This window comes from Scyliorhinus canicula, chromosome 1 (genome assembly GCF_902713615.1).
Source record: "Scyliorhinus canicula chromosome 1, sScyCan1.1, whole genome shotgun sequence".
In the NCBI taxonomy this organism is placed as follows: Eukaryota; Metazoa; Chordata; class Chondrichthyes; order Carcharhiniformes; family Scyliorhinidae; genus Scyliorhinus; species Scyliorhinus canicula.
In genome coordinates, this window is record NC_052146.1 from 38955201 (window position 1) to 38973134 (window position 17934).

At 40.2% G+C, this 17934-nt stretch overlaps 1 protein-coding gene across 11 annotated transcripts in view; it reads left to right on the forward strand.

Annotated features, from left to right (window-relative positions):
* atxn2 (ataxin 2) overlaps positions 1-17934 on the forward strand; it is a 128726-nt gene that overhangs the window by 43387 nt on the left and 67405 nt on the right. For 6 of the 11 annotated variants that reach the window (XM_038786580.1, XM_038786881.1, XM_038786659.1 and 3 more), the window contains exons 4-6: positions 101-172; positions 3184-3343; positions 14619-14633. The exons of 1 other annotated variant lie outside the window; for it this stretch is intronic. In XM_038786580.1, coding sequence (XP_038642508.1) covers positions 101-172; positions 3184-3343; positions 14619-14633 — 247 coding nt within the window. The remainder of the gene's footprint in view (positions 1-100; positions 173-3183; positions 3344-14618; positions 14634-17934) is intronic. 4 more of the 11 variants (XM_038786813.1, XM_038787135.1, XM_038787227.1 and 1 more) reach the window with 1 other exon arrangement.

The window sequence follows — 17934 nt, forward strand, 5'->3', positions numbered from 1 at the left end:
ATTGAAAACTGTGGTCAACAGCAGAATTTTGGCAACAGAGATCAACTTAGTCCGACTTGTGTCATTGGTTAAGTAAATAATATAATGTTTAACCTTGCAGGGTGCAAAATGTGAACTAAAAGTGAAGAATGGTGGAATATATGAAGGAGTTTTTAAAACTTACAGCCCCAAGGTAAGCAAGAGGTCAAAGAGTTTATATATCTTTCAGTTTATTAAATATATGACATTGTTTTAATGCAACCCAATGCATGATTGGATATTATGGTGACACTTTTGAGTCTAAAATAATGTTTACTACCTCTATCAGTAGTCTAATTTTACTGTAGATTTAATGTGGGCAGTAATCAGCTATTAAAACAGTATTATTTTATCTACAGTACATTTGTATATTTCCCATAACTCACTGACCATTAAATGCCCGGATTCTATAGCATCCATCTAAATTATTTGTTCTTTGTACTTTGAGCTACTTGAACTATTAGTTTTTTTTTACATCTTGCTAATAAGCGTACATTTTATAGTGTGGTCAGAAACTTAGAAACATTATGTTATAGAAACATTTAATTGTTTCGAGCAGATGCTCAAATAGGTTAGTATATTCTCAATCAGATGGTTGATTAAAATACCAGCATCTGTAGTTTTGAATCCACCTACTGCAAATGCTGTTTCTAGTTTAAAAAAAAAAGTGTAGTACCTTGTGACTAGTCTGCACGTCCTAGTCTGACTAGACTGTTTGGAGTCTGCACGTCCTCCCCCTGTGTGTGTGGGTTTCCTCCGGGTGCTCCGGTTTCCTCCCACAGTTTAAAGATGTGCGGGTTAGGTGGATTGGCCATGCTAAATTGCCCGTAGTGTCCTAATAAAAGTAAGGTTAAGGGGGGGTTGTTGGGTTACGGGTATAGGGTGGATACGTGGGTTTGAGTAGGGTGATCATGGCTCGGCACAACATTGAGGGCCGAAGGGCCTGTTCTGTGCTGTACTGTTCTATGTTCTATAGTGAAACTCATGGTTATTGTGCAAATATCATGAGTTTTCAGGAAGAAGAATAAAATGATCAGGGGGAGATTTAAAACTTAATGGAAAATCAACAAAATTGTTGAATTCATTATTTCTATATCAGCTCACTTTTACAACAGGCTTTTCAAAGTTAGAATTCATTTACTTAGAAACAGGATTCCCCTGTGATATGGTTTTCTCACTGGAAGTATTGTCAGTAGGACCTCTGCTTGTTGCTGTAACCTTGCCCAATTTTCCAGAGGTTTAGACAACATAATAGTTGGAATGGGCATCCCTGTGCTCACTACCATTAAAAGAGAGAGAATTGCTTGCTGTGCAGTTGCAATGTACAAATTGCTTCTGTTGCATCAAGGGGCAGGCAATTTGTAGAAATCCAAAAGGAACTTTAAACTGCAGTCAAACCATTACGAAGGAAGAGCAACTTCTGTACAGAAGCAAGATCCCCAAATTTCAATGATGCCTCTGTGGAGATTCCATTGGAAATAATGCCGAGAAAGGATCGGCGCCTCTACATTGAGGAGAGGGAGCTTAAACAGGTGGTGCAGATGTTAAGAAAGGAGATGGCAATAGTAGTCAATGTCAACTCCAACACATTACGTATGCAATGTCAGAAGAAGTTTCGCAACTAAGGGTGACAAAAATAGTACCTCCTTTGACAAAATTTTACATGTTTCAGCCCCACGGCTAACATGGTCTCACATCTTTACTTTAAACTTTTAAAAAAAATAAATAAATTTAGAGTACCCAATTATTTTTTCCAATTAAGGGGCAATTTAGCGTGGCCAATTCACCTAACCTGCACATCTTTGGATTGTGGGGGTGAAACCCACGCAGACACGGGGAGAATGTGCAAACTCCAAACGGACAGTGACCCAGGGCCGGGATTCGAACCCGGGTCCTCAGCGCCGTAGGCAGCAATGCTAACCACTGTGCCACCGTGCTGCCCTTTCTTTACTTTAAACTAAACTGTCAAAGTAGAACAAGGAAACTGGGAACAGTAATAGAGTGGTTATGTCATTGGACCACCAATCCAGAGGCCATGAACATGCCACCACTGCAGCAGGGGAATTTGTTTTTGGTTCATTAAATAATTCTAGAATTGAAAAGCTAGTATCAGTAACTGTGACCATGTTTTTATTTTTTCATGGGATGTTGGTGTTGCTGCCAAGGCCAGTATTTGTTGACCGTCCTTAATTGTCCCTGAAGCGAGTTGCTTTCTAGGCCATTTGAGGGCAGTAAGAGTCAGCCACATTGCAGTCTGCAGTCATGTTTAGGCCAGACCAGGTAAGGATGGCAGATTTCATATCCTGAAGGATATTAGTGAGCCAGATGTTTTTTTACGGCAGCCAACCACGGTCACCGTTGCTGAGACCAGATTTTTAAACATTTCCAGATTTTATGAATTGAATTTAAATTCCACCAGCTGCCATGGTGGGATTTGAACCAGTGTGCCCAGAACATTAACTTGGACCTCTGGAATGCTAGTCCAGTGACATTACTACTATGCCATCATCTCACCTGATGTAAGTACCAGATTGTTATGAAAATTGCATCTGGTTCACCGATATTTTCAGGGAACAAAACCTGCCTGATGTAGCCTGGCCTAAATGTATCTCCACACTCTCAGCAATGTGACTGACTCTGAACTGCCCTCTGAAATGGCTTGGCAAACTACTTGTTGAGATAAGTGGCTCATCTTCACTGTTTCAAGGGCAATTACAGATGATCACGACAATGCCGCCCTTGCTGGTAATGTTCATATTCCTTGAATTATCATATTTAAAAAAAAACACAGGTTCAAGCTAAGTAAGGTGCTTTAAAGAAAGACCGATATCAGGAATTTCTTCACACACACAATGCTCAACAGGGAATAAGTTTCCATATAGAGTGGAGGAGGCAAATGCCATCGAATCATTTAAGATGCAATTGGATGGATATTGGGTTCAGTCTGGATGAATGCACTTGGTTGCATTTAATTGTTAAAAGCATATTTGAATATTTGTACCTGGCTAAACTTCCTATTTGTGCCTTTAACACGATTCTGCAAAACTCTTTTCTGAAATATTGAAATTTCACCACAAATATTTTAGTACGGGAATGATACTGTGCTGTTGTTTATTGAGTGCTTTGCTTTTCGAGATTTCTAATTCTTTGAATGCTTTTTTCCAGTGTGACTTGGTGCTTGATGCTGCTCACCGAAAGAATACCGAATCCAGTCCACGAGAACTGGGGCCAAAACGCGAAGATATTGTGGAAAGTATCATTTTTAAATCTGCAGATGTCGTAATGCTGCATTTTAAAGATGTTGACTTAAGTTATGCAAGAAGAGGTATTGACTTTCTAACATTTTTTTCAAATAATTTTGTTTAACTAATATTTACCATTTCAATGTTTTTAACCATGTTAAGTTGCTGGGAAGGTTCACAATTATGTGTGTTGTGGTGATTTAAGCACAAACTTACATTTGAGTTGTGGGGAAAGATAACTTTATATTGGCAATTATCTCAAAATACAAACCTTTTCTGTTCTTAAATGCAGTTAATACAATTTTACATTATGCAGTCAGCATGGAGCACATACCACTAAACAAAGAGGGTCACTTACTTTTCATGGCAGCTAGGGGTGAGCAACAAAATGGGATCATGAGCAATTTACAATTATTTTTTACAAATCAAATATTAAATAAAAGTGGAATTTCCCCTCAAATGCAGCTGATCTGCAATGGTGCTGTTCTGACAGAATTAAATAGCTTGAGGCTTTGATTTATTTTCTTTTGTAAATATGTTGCAACCAAAATATCAAACTACTGCTTGTATGAAATCTCCATTACAGCTTCATGCGCTGCTTCTCCTGTCTGTGGAACTGTCATACAGTATGTGGAATTCTGTCATTTGTCCACAGAAATGCTATCCCTGATAAATGTGACTTTTGATGGAATGGGTGTTGATGGTTGAGGTAATCGTGCATAGACCGTGGAAAGATTGTGCTGGATGGATTTAATGTTGTATGAATTCATGTTTATATGTCTTGGTATAATTTGTTCAAGTATTTCTATGCTCCTAGAATAACGGGCTGGATTAGCTCAGTGGGCTATATAGCTGGTTTGTGATGTAGAACAAGGCCTGCAGTGCGGGTTGAATTCCCGTACCAGCTGAGAATTCTGAATTCTCCCTCTGTGTACCCGAACAGGCGCTGGAATGTGGTGTCTAGGGGCTTTTCACAGTAACTTCATTGCAGTGCGAATGTAAGCCTACTTGTGACAATAAAGGTTATTTATTTATTTTTTATTGAGTTATGTTAGTGTGAGGTATTTGTTTGCCTCCAACTGTACATTGTTGTCTTATCCGATCGTTGTCAGTCTTGACAAAGTGGTAAGCACAACATTAGTATTCACGTGTACACTGACGACCCCCTGCACTATCTTACCACCACCTCTCTTGATTCCACCACTGTTGTTAAATTATCAGACTGCTTATCTGACATCCAGTAATGGATAAATAGCAATATCCTCTTAAGTACGAGAAGACTCAAGCTATTGTTTTTGGCACCCTCTCCAAACTCCATTCCCTTGCTGCTGACTTCAATGTCTCCCTGGTAACTAAGACTAAAGCAGACTGTTCACAACCTTGGAGGCATATTTGACCCTGAGATGAACGTCTGAGCGCACACTTTTGGCAGTATTAAGACAGCCTATTTCTACCTCTGCAACATTGCCCAATGACATCTCTCTTTAACTCATCTGTTGCTGAAACCTTTCATGCCATTGTTGCTTGTAAACTTATTTATTCCACCAGACTCCTGGCTAGTCTCCCATTGTCAACATCTAGTAATCTTGAGGCAGTTCAAAACTCTGCTGCCCAGGCCTTGACTCACATCAGGTCCTGTTCACCTATCACCATTGTCTCACTGACCTATATTGACTTTTGGTCAAGCAATGTTATTCTTGATTTTAAAATACTTACCCCTTGTTTTTAAGTCTCTTCATGGACTTGCCCCTCCCTATCTCCATTATCTCCTTCAGCCCAGCACCCCTCTGAGGTATCTATGTTCATCTAATTCTTTCCCTTTGAGCATCCTTGATTTTAGTCGCTCCACCCATTGGTGGCTGTGCTTTCAATTGCCTAGGGTCTTAGCTCTGGACCTCTCCATACACCTCCGCCTCTTTTTCCCTCTGAGACACTACTTAAAATCTAGCTTTTTGACCAGACTTTTGGTCACTTGAATTAATATCACTAAGTGGCTCAATGGTGCATTAAGTGGCTCAATGGTGCATTCTGTTTTATATTGCTCCTTTGAAGCACCTTGGGGCAGTTTATTATGTCAAATTTGCTATATAAATGTAAGTTCTGGGTTGTTAACTTTGCAATCTGAGTCAGAAGCTCATGGGTTCATGCCCTACCTCAGAGACTTGAGCATGTAACCTAGGGCTGTCACTTTAGTGCATTATTGAATATTTTGCACTCTCGGAGGTGGTGTCTTTTGAGTGAGAGGTTAAACTGAGGGCCTTTTTGTGCTCAATTGTGTGTAAAACATCTCTCAATACAATTTGCAAAAGACAAAGCAATTTTTTCTGGTGCCCTGGCTAATGTTTATCCCTCAACCAACACCGAAGACTGAATTTCTGTTCCTTTTAACATTTTTTTTGCAAACTGCATTTAGTGTTTTCTAAGATGGAAAATTTCAGCTTTACTGTGGCTGATTTTGAAAAGCTGAAAATTCTCCCATAAAGAAATACTGCAGACCACATTGTTTGCAATGATTAATATAGGTGCAAGACTCCCTCAGGGTTATTTCCCATTCTGGACTCCCAACTGGCCATACACCATCTGGAGCTGGCAACAATCTTCTCTTAGACCTCTATTCATGCTGTTTTGAACTGGCTGCTAAGTGGTATGTACATGGCTGTGTAATGACCTCTCAGCCGCGTGATGACCCTTCACATTTCCTCACTCTCCTCTATCTCTCTTCCCCCCCCCCCCCCCCCCCCCCCCCCTCTCGATACTGTATGTGACTATCCAATTTATTTGTAGCATGTAATATATTACTAATTGAGATAATTATTTGAAGCATGGGAAAGCTATTTGAAGCATGCCCAATCTGCTTGAAGGCCCAAAACAGCATCATAGTTTTTGAATTTTATTATCCTCCCATTTATATTACTATGTAACTAAACCGCTTGAGAGGCAGTTGAAAGATAATGGCAATTTATAAGATTATGTCCAGATACTTCATTCCCTCACTGGAAATGTTTTCAGTATTCATGCACAGAAAGTTATTTGTGGTGAGATGTACATGTTCTTGTGTTCCCAATGTTTGTGATTGTAAATAAATTTACTGATGCAAAAATATTATGGACCTGGAAAAGCTCCACTTTCCTGCGCCTTGGTACTTTGCTATCTGAAGTGCAGGAGTTGAACCGTCTTTGTCCCTGTTTTTTCAAGATGTTTTATTTGTATGTTTCCTTGTCTTTTTGGTTATATACCATTTTCACACTTTTCTCCTGTCCTTGGGTGGTTACTAGAAGATGGATTTGGGCTGCTCAGTGATTCTCCAATTTATTGCTATTCTAGGAAGGAAAGCAACTTCACAGGTATACCAAGAAATTAACTCCCTTCAGGAACAGACAAATTAGCGTGTCATTTGCAAGCCTACCGAATTTCAACACTATTTTTAATTCCAATTTTACGAATTTCATGTAGAATGGTTACAGCACAGAAGGAGGCCATTTGCACTGTCGCCTCCGTGCCAGTTCTCTGCAAGAGCAACTCGCCCAAGTCCCACTCCCTGCCTTTTCCCTGTAGGCCTGCCAACTTTTTCTCAAATTAATTATCTCATTCTCTTTTGAAGGCCTTGTTTGAATATGTCTCACTTGGGCAGTGCATTCTAGATCTAACATCCAGGATGTTGCCATTATCCGGAAACTTAACCTGACCAGCCATATAAAATGTGTGTTTGCAAGAGCAAGTCAGAGGCTGGGTACTCTGTGGCAAGTAATTGAGAAGCATAAGAGAAGAGTTATTAAATTTTGAACTAGTAAGTCTGCAATTTGATTTATTTTGCGAACCTAGATATTGTAGGGGCAAGGCTGAAGGAGTTAAGAAGTTTCACATTTTTGAGTCATTATGAAACTGCCATGAGTATTTGAGTATTTAAATACCGTGAGGATGTGTGATAGCATATTTGGTGTATGGAAGGAACAACAATAAAACTCCGATATGGACAATTGAATAACTAAAATAGAGACAAGAAAGGAAGTAGATAGGAGGTGGCCGGAGGTGAAAGATAAGCAGCTAATCTTTTTTGCAAGAGAGAAAGCTTTGGTAGTCACTTTAAGTATGGGGCAGTATTCTATTCTTGTGCTGAAACTTAGAAAACTTTTGAGACGTGTTCAGCAAAAATTATGAGACGTGTTCAGCAAAAATTAGTTACATTGCTACTTGGAAGTATATTTAGCAATGGATGATTTTTGGAAGTTGCTTAGCTTGGAACAGAATCGCAGAGGTGCATAATATGAGATTACTAATCTCGTAATGGATTGAGCAAAAACGTTAAAATGTATGGGGGGTACTTTGAAGAGTATAAGAGACCTATTTTAGACTTAGTTAATTTGCAATCTGAAGGAAGGGTAGTCTGAAAGCAAAAGTGCTGTCAAGTGCAGGACTGACCAGAAAAGAAGGATTGTTTTATGGTACAAATGGTTGCAGGTAGCCGACAAAAGACATGAAAGATCCTAATCATCAGTTCTTAAATCTGGGGGATAACTGATGAGAGGAAAATGATGACATCACTTGTGGGCCAGTGAGTCCCATCATGACAATCAGTGGCTACAATGGCTTGACAACAGGCACCAACACCGAAAGCAACAATCCACAATGATGCCTGATAAACCACTTCACTTGAACCACTTTTGGCAGAATCTGCTTCTCACTGATTTGTTTCTTCACCTACAGCAAAAATGCACCATATGGAGCTGCCCCATTCTCAACAGGTTTGATTGACTCCATGCCCGTTATCTTGCACAGATGGAAGGATGTTGTAAACTCATGAATGGTTTCTGTCCAAATTATGCAGTGACCCGGGATCCATTCAAGTATTTGGAATTTGGCAATATAGGAGCATCAGAATATCTAATAACATTTTTATCTTTCAAATAATATTTATTTTGACATATCTGACAATTTTACAGTTGTATTTTGATATTGTCACATGTACCGAAGTACAGTGAAAAGTATTTTTCTTTGGCCGAGGGGACGTACATAGTAGTCAAAAAAAGAATAATCAACAGAGTACATTGACAAATGGTACATCGAAAAACAGTGATTGGTTAGTGTGGAACAAGGGGCCAAACAAAACAAATACATGAGCAAGAGCAGCATGTTGACTTCACATCTTTAGGGTAAAGTTTAAAAATAAATGCATTCTTTTATTGGATGTGGAGAGTGCTGGCTGCGCCAGCTTTCTTGGCCATCCCAATTGCCGTTGAGAAAGTTGTGGTGAGCTGACACCTTGAACCCCTGCGCCTCGTGTGGTATAGGTACACCCACAGTGTTAGGAAGGACATTCCAGGGTTTTGACCCAGTGACAGTGAAGGAATGGCGATGTAGTTCCAAGTCCGTATACTATGTGACATGGAGGGGAGCTTGCAGGTGGTGATGGTTGCATGCAGGGGCAGCAGGGTAGCATGGTGGTTAGCATACATGCTTCACAGCTCCAGGGTCCCAGGTTCGATTCCCGGCTGGGTCACTGTCTGTGTGGAGTCTGCACGTCCTCCCCCTGTGTGCGTGGGTTTCCTCCGGGTGCTCCGGTTTCCTCCCACAGTCCAAAGATGTGCGGGTTAGGTGGATTGGCCATGCTAAATTGCCCGTAGTGTCCTAATAAAAGTAAGGTTAAGGGGGGGGTTGTTGGGTTACGGATATAGGGTGGATGCGTGGGTTTGAGTAGGGTGATCATGGCTCGGCACAACATTGAGGGCCGAAGGGCCTGTTCTGTGCTGTGTACTGTTCTATCTGCTGGACTTGCTTGGTGGTAGTGATCATGGGTTTGGGAATGTGCTGTTGAAGGAGTCTGAGTTGGGGTAGCTCATCTTGTAGATGGTACACACTGCTGCCACTCTGTTCGTGGTGGAGGGAATGTGGCGGTTAGTGGTGGTGGGAGTGTATGTTGAAGTTGGTGAATTTGGAGTACTAATCAAGCGATCTGCTTTGTCCTGGATGTTGTCGAGCTTCTTGAATGTTGTTGGAGCTGCACTCATTCATCTAGGCAAGTGTAGAGTATTCCATCACTCTGCTCCTGACTTGTGCCCTGTATATGGTGGACAAGCTTTGGGGAGTCAGGAGTGAGGTGCAATTTTAAATATTTGGGCATTAAAAAGGGTGGAAGTTTGTTATGGCGGTGGTCATAACTCTATGGTTTGAAGTCTTGCAGTTTCATATCTGTTTAAACCACTTCACTTGCAACATTTGTAGCAGAATCTACTTCTCACTGATTTGTTTCTTCAACTACAGCAAAAATGCACAGTTTCATATTCTACAATTGAGTCAGAACTTGAATTTACTGCATGATCTGCACCTGCAATGATAAACTTCCATTGAGATTTAAATTAGCCTAATTGGTAAATAAAATGACTGGTTAAATCAGTAAATTACTTCCTTTGTTTAAAACTCATCACAAAGAAAATATCAAGTAACCGTTCCATTCATAGCTGCAGAGGACTAGGCAAGTTCTTATTAAAATAATTACTTAATATTGGAGACTCTGTGCGGAGTCTGCACGTTCTCCCAGTGTCCGGTGGGTTTCCTCCGGGTGCTCTGGTTTCTTCCCACAGTCCAAAGACGTGCAGGTTAGGTGGATTAGCCATGATAAATTGCCCTGAGTGACCAAAAGGTTCAGTGGGGTTACTGGGTTACAGGGATAGGGTGGAAGTGAGGGCTTAAGTGGGTTGGTGCAGACTCGATGGGCTGAATGGCCTCCTTCTGCACTGTATGTTCTATGTTCTACTTGGCAGAGTAGTTTCGGGCCAAAGGGATTGTTCCTCTGCCCATTCGTAGTCAAAGGATTAAAAATCTAGATGATAGTAATTGTGTAGCTTGGGTTCCTGAAATTCTTTGGCTGTCATTCTGCTTTCCTTCCAAATGAAAAATAATGTGCCTCCAGTTTAAAAATGACCAACCCCAGAATTATCGAATGCAACTGCTCCCAAAATGTTCTATTCTTTGACTATAGAAAATGAGTAATGGCCAGCAGTTGGATGTTCTGAGTTCTTATTGTACATTTCGTTGGTAGAAAGATCACTCTACTCTGAAGCAGATTGCAAAATGCATTTGAAATTTTGGTTTGGCTGATCTTAAATTACAGGTTGGGTATTCTAATTTAAATCCAAGTGTATTTTAAAAAGCCAAATTTAATTTGATAGTGAAAGTTGTACTAGTTTATTTGAGATTTTTTCAGCATTCTACTCTGCTTTAAAAAATGTAATTCTCTGAATATGCATGTCACTCCCAAGGTTTGCGTTTATTGCCCATCCTTAGTTGCCAGTGAGAAGCTGGTGGTTAGCTGCCACTTTCAGCCACTACAGTCCACGTGGTGAAGGTACTCTGACAATGCTGTTAAATAGGATGTTCCATGATTTAGAACTAGCTTCAATGAAGCGATGAAGGTGTATACACAGCAGTGGACAGTTCTATGTGTAGATGGAAGGGACTGAGGACCACGCACCTGCTACCCAGGCTCTTCTAGATTAGGTTTTCATGTGCTGCTGAAGGAGCCTTGATGACTTGCAGATTTGCATTTGTAGACACACTGCAGCCATGGTACAGCAAGAGGTGGAGGTAGTGAATATTTAAACTCATAGATGGGATGCAGATTAGCAGACTGCCCTGTTCTGGATGGTGTTTTTAGTGTTGTAACTGCACATGTTTAGTCATAGAGTTTTAAAGCACAAAAAGAGGCCCTTCGGCCCACTGTATGAGCCAGCAGTAAAGCACCTATCCTCATTCAATTTTCCAGCACTTGGTCCATAACTTTGTATGCTATGGCGTTTCAAGTGCTGATCTAAATGTTTCTTAAATGTTGAGGTTCCTTCCTCTACCACCTTTTCAGGCAGATTCCCAACACCCTCTGGGTGAAAAGATTTTTCCTCAAATCCCCTCTAAATCTCCTGCCCCTTACTTTATATCTGTGCCTTTGTTATTGAACCTCTACCTTGGGGGAAACGTTCCTTCCTATCTGATCTATCTATGTCCTTCATAACTTTATACACCTCGATCATGTTCCATCTCTGCCTTCGGTGCTCTAAGGAAAACAACCCCAGCCTAACTAGTCTCTCTGCATAGCTAAAATGCTTCAGCCCAGGTAACATTCTGGTGAATCTCCTCTGCACCCTCTCTTAGTCTACAACCTGGCAAATGAAGAATATTGATCAACTCCTGGTTTCTGGACAATGGTGAGCCTCCGGGATGTTGATGGGAAATTAATAATGGTACGACCATTTATTATCTAAGGAAGGTGGTTAGATTTTCTTGTATTGGGAATGGTCATTTTCTGACACTTGTGTGGCATGAATGGACCTTACTCCTTGAAATCTGTGTGCTTGCACTCCTGAACCTGCTGCATGTGAACATAGACTGATTTGTTATCCGAGAAAGTGTAAATTTGGCTGAACACTGTAATTATTAGTAAATGCCCTCACTTCTAACTTCATGATCGAGGAAAGGTTATTGCTAAAGCAGCTGAAATAGTTGCCCAGAGGAACTACTGGGATAGGTGTTCTAAAATATGGTCATCGTTGCAGAAATTGAACTTCAAATATATTTCAGAAATCACCTGCTCACTTTGCTTGGAACTGTGATACATGCCGAAACAGTAACAAAACAATTAAATTAGGGAAACAAGTAGAAAGAAAGAAAAAAAATTACAGCACAGGAACAGGCCCATCGGCCCTCCCAGCCTGCGCCGATCCAGATCCTTTATCTAAACCTGTCTCCTATTTTCCAAGGTCTACTTCCCTCTGTTCCCGCCCGTTCATATACCCGACTAGATGCCTCTTAAATGACGCTATCATGCCCGCCCACCTCCACTGGTAAAGCATTCCAGGCACCCACCACCCTCTGCGTAAAAAAACTTTCCTCGCACATCTCCCTTAAACTTTCCCCCTCTCACTTTGAAATCGTGACCCCTTGTAACTGACACCCCTTGGAAAAAGCTTTTTGCTATCCACCCTGTCCATACCTCTCATAATTTTGTAGACCTCAGTCTGGTCCCCCCTCAACCTCCGTCTTTCCAATGAAAACAATCCTAATCTACTCAACCTTTCTTCATAGCTAGCACCCTCCACACCAGGCAACATCCTGGTGAACCTCCTCTGCACCCTCTCCAACGCATCCACATCCTTTTGTGATGTGGCGACCAGAACTGCATGCAGTATTCCAAATGTGGCCTAACCAAAGTCCTATACAGCTGTAACATGACCTGCCGACTCTTGTACTCGAGAGTTATCCTTTCTCTCGCATCTGTCTTCACCCAAGAGAATGAGGATGTAGATATTGAAGAAGAGAGACTGAGGTTCTTGAGCACATTGACATAGGGTGTGTCAAGGTATTGGAAGTGTTGGCGAGCTTAACAGTGGACAACTCTCCAGGTCCAGATGAATTGTGTCCCAGGCTGCTGTGGGAGGCGGGGGAGGAGTTTGCAGGGGATCTGACACAAAGTTTTAATGCCTCTGACAACGGGGGAGGTGCCAGAGGACTGGAGAACAGCTCATATGGTTCCACAATTTAAGAAGGGTTGTAGAGATAAACCAGGGATTAACAGACCAGTGAGTCAGTGATAGGGAAACTATTGGTGAAAATTCTGATGGAGAGAATCTACCTCCACTTGGAAAGGCAGGGTTTGATCAGGGATAGTCAGCATGGCTTTGTCAAAGGGAAGTCATGCTTAACAAATTTGATTTTTTTTTTTTGAGGAGGTGACCAGGTATGTAGATGAGGGTAAAGCAGTTGAAGTATTTTATATGGATTTCAGAAAAGCCTTTGACAAGGTCTCACATGGGAGACTTATAAAGAAGGCAAATGACGAGGAATACAGGGTAATTTGATCAGGTGGATTCAAAATTGGCTTAGTTGCAGGAGACAGAGGGTGATGACAGATGACTGCTGTAGTGACTGGAAGCTCGTGTCCAGTGACGTACAACAGGGGATCTGTGCTGAGTTCCCCCTTATTCGTCATTTATATAAACAGCATGGATGATTATGTGGGGGATAGGATTAGTTAGGCTTGGGTTGTTTTCGCTGGAGCAAAGAAGACTGAGGGGTGACCTGGTCGAGGTGTGTAAGTTTATGAGTGGCATAGACTGGGTGGATAGGGAGCAGCTGTTCCCCTTAGTTGAAAGGGCCATTCTTGAGGCAACACAAGTTCAAGGGGGAGGGGGGGGGGGGGATGTGAGAAAAAATATTTTTACCCAGAGGGTGGTGATAGTCTGCAATGCACTGCCGGGGAGGGTAGTAGGGGCGGGTTGCCTCACACCCTTTAAAAAGTACCTGGATGAGCATTTGCCACGTCATAACATTCAAGGCTATGGGCCAAGTACTGGCAAATGGGATTAGTTAGGTAGGTCAGGTGTTGTTTTTTTATGTGTTGGTGCAGACCCATTGGGCTGAAGGGCCTCTACTGCACTGTATTTTCTGATTCTCTCCCCCTTTCAACTTTTGATTTTACAATTTTCATTAGTGGTGTTCTGTTCAACACTATTGTGACAAAGGTATAGTTCCTAAAATTTGCAGAAGAAATATATACATTAATTTAGTGGGACCAGGGGTTTGAGTGGGTGCACATCTTGGTATAATACAGGGTTTTTATTGTCTTGTTGTTTTTGTTATAATGAAAACCCTTTTTCAATAAAAATATATTTTAAAAATTTAGTGGGAATCCAATTGTGCAACATGAAACTGGTTGGACTGAGTTTTGAAGCTAATTTTCATAAACTGATTCCCTTCTGCTTGTTGCTTGTTTAACCTTTTAGGGTAATATGATAAAACTTATTAGTTTATTAATTGGAATTTAGAATTCCTGCAAAGGACTTCATGTGGATGAACGCAGGTAATGCAAAAGATTCAATGATCGATGGACAGTCCTGAGATGAATTAATCCATGCAATAAATGGTCCTTGGGCAGCTGAGCAAATAGCAGAGAGACAGTGTGTTGGAACGTTTGGTCAGACCTGAACTCCATTTTTGTTTTCTCTTTCCTTTTTTGTCTGTCTTTGTGTATATATGTGTGTCTCTGTCTCTCTCTCTCTCTCTTTCTCTCCCCCTGCCATCTCGTATACCTGTCACCCCATCTGCTCACTTGCGCACACTGAAATTTGCTATCATGAAATAGATGTTGCTTTCCATATGCTGTATCACTGCTGTAACTTCAATACAAAAAGAAGAAAACTGTTTCATGCATGGTCATCACCTCACTTCAGGGAGCCCATGCACAGTATTTTTAATAAGTGAATGTCACAGTTGATTATACCTGACAGGCAGATTGTTCATCTTGATCCTTAATATATATTTGTTTTACTGATATTGTTTCTTTTTTCCACCTTCTCTTTCTGATCTCTGTAGTTCCATCTGAAACAGGTAATTCTGATGTTTACTTTGTTTTTATACCATGTGTGTGTATATTAACACTGCCCCATTTGTTTGAAATTGATTCTAAGATTAACATCATCTGCATATGAGCTACATTAAAGTGGCAGTACATCCTCAATATTTGCATGTTAAAATATAAATGACCCCTAAACTACTAAAAATATTAAATATCTGCTTCAAGAAAAATTCATTTGGATTTGTAGTCTGAATTGATGAGCTTACTGGGGAATGTACTGTCGAACCAACTTTACCGTGGTGAACATTAAAACTGAGCATTCTGTAAATACCTATTAGCATTCATACTAAATGACTTTTAGTTGGAGACAAGCATGTATACCTTAAATGATATACAATACAATTGTATAAAATTGGGCATTCACTTGTATAAACGTCATAATTTCTAATAACGGAAAGATGTGATGGCTTACATTCCAGAAAGAAATTACTTGCCTTTGATTCACTATGGAGTGAATAGCATTTTACATAGAGCTACCTAATTTGGCAAACTAAAAAAGGGTTTCATTTTTAAGTTGCTCTTTTTTTCCTCAAGAAAAGAGCCCACTTGCAAAAAGACTTGCAGCAATATTCTAGTGTCAAGTTGTATTAAGGTGGTATTAGCATTTGCAAGCCACAGTTTAAAAAAAAGTTGATAGACTTCAAAATACAGTAAAATAATGAGCATTAAATTTAACCAGAGAACATAGAAATAATACTGCAACTTTTCCTTTTGAAAAATTTTAAATCTGTTTTTCTAAAGCATTTGTTCCAGTACATCATCATTTAAAAATGACACAAAAACAAAGGGAAAATAAATATTGCAAATACTGAAGCCAGCAAATTGCCCTGAAAGATTCAAGAGAATTTTTGAATAAAAGCAATAAAATGCTGGAAATACTCAGCAAGTCTGGCAGCATCTGTGGAGAGGGAAATTGAGTTAACATTTTGAGTTGAATCTGACTTCAGAATATCATTTTCAGTATTCAAACAGCGATGCAGTTTTTCAGCAGTGATTGGGGCTGTATAATGTTGCTAAAATGAAACAAAAGATTTTCAGCTTGTTAAGCATGCTCAGCGATTGCACAAAGTACATGGTTGCGCCTATAATATTTCAAAAGACTTTTCTTCTTGGGGGAAGTGACATATTCTGTATGCTGTTTTTATTTTGCAGTAAGTACTGATGCTGGGCTATTTGAGCAGATTAAATTGATAAACTGGCCTTTCTTAAATTGCACTGTCACACAGCATTTTCGGATCCCTGATATACTGTAAACCAAACAAATTCTATTCTAGTGATATTTTTGCAGTTGCTCATAGAGCCAATAGAATGAATGAATGTCACTTCAGCCACCTTCTACGGTGTGTTGCCTCTTTCCATTGCCATGGTGAAACTTGTATTTACGGTACTGTACAAATAAAACTTGAAGTCTGTTTGCACTTTGTACAGTTTACTTGTAGTAGAATTACTTGAGGGATTGGAGTGATTCCTGTAACGTACGCAAAACTTGCAATTATTGCTTTATTGGGAACGCTAAGTCAGTGGAAAATGCATTCATTGTTTTGATTATAATGTTACATTGGTAAATAAAAGGTTGATGTGGTTAGTTGAATGAGTTTATAAGCATAAATAGCTTTCTAAAGACTACCTCTTGGTGATTTGGGAAATAATTTACAGTATCAAATAATTTGTACTAGCCTAAATTAATGAACGCACCGTCAATATTCATGAGATACTTGGAACCTTTGGATCATGAGGTTGGTGTAATTTAGCAAAAGCAAAACACTGTTGAATACAATTCAAATAAAAGAGGTGTTACCGAATTTACGTTGTATTTAAATTAACACTAGGCTTGACTCCATTTGACCCATGCTTTGCTTTTCCAATTTGTGTTCAAGAAGATGATTGCAATGGACTAGTGTTTTGGCAACATGAACCAAGTGATAGCTCCAATTCATAAAAAGTACAGGTTTCAGGTTGTATTTTCTTCTTTTAAAAAAAAACAGTCAATTGCAGTTTCTTTTCAACACCGCTGGAACTCAAATAAGCACTGAGGAAAGTTCCTCCTCTTTCCTAAAGAAATTAGCCATGACATTGGGGGGTGATGACCCATCATTAGAATGCCAGGTAAAAAGAAAGCTTTCTGTTAATTACCTGCAATGGAGAGTTGTAGGGGAGGCGGTGGCATAGTGGTATTGTCACTAGACTAGTAATCCAGAGACCCAGAGTAATGCACTGGGGTCCCGTGGCAGATGATGGAATTTGAATTCAATAAAAAATCTGGAATTACAAGTCTAATGAGTCCGTGAAACCATTGTCGAAAAACCCATTTGGTTTACTAATGTCCTTCAGGGAAGGAATTTACCTTCCTTACCGTGTCTGACCTACACGTGACTCCAGATTCACACAACGATGTGGTTGGCTCTTAACTGCTCCCCTCTGAAAATGGCTAGCAAGCCACTCCATTAGGAATGGGCAACAAATGCTGACCCAGCCAGCCACGCCCCAACCCAAGAATTAATACATTTATTAAAAATTAATACATTCAAGAGATGTGGGTACCGTGTTGGGTGTAAATTTGGGAGAAAATGTGAAAAAGGAGGAAAACTAAAAATGTTTTAAAAAAAAAAAAAGATGTGGGTACTGAAAGGTTAAGTGGCAGTATTGGGGGCAATTGTTTTGTTCGATTCTTAGGAAAGCAAATGCTGAAGGAGGAGGTGGGAAATAAATGACAGGTAAAATTAAGTGACAAAAAGAATAGAAGTAGCTGCTAAATAAATATAGGTACAGTTCACGTCTGACCCATGGTTAATATATGGTAGTGTTGCATGAGATGCATGCGTGGGGTAGGAGAGAGAAATTAGCTTGTTTGGTACTCTGGAACGGATCCCTCTGCATAAGTGTTGCAGCTTTCCTGAAAAAAAGTAGAGGCAGATTAGCGGTTACTGCTTCTGTCTATTCTGTCTTTTAGTGTATATTAGCTGTTAATGTACTTGCAGCAAATGTTACGCCATTGCATTGATGTCTGTACTGATCAGAGTCGGAAACAGGTCTCCTGCAGCCAAGGGCTCTGGATATGGTTGGTGGCATCATAAATTTGGACACTACTGGCAGTTATTATGATCTAGCATGTATAAACCTGGTGTAATTCAAAGCATGAAGCCTTGTGCTTGGGATACTTGCTAAATAAGCATCCAGCAAAGAAACTGGGGCTGCTTTCATGAGGGGCTTAAGAGGAGATTTGATGGAGGTACTCAGAAATTGAAGGGTTTTAGTCAAGTAAATGAAAATAAC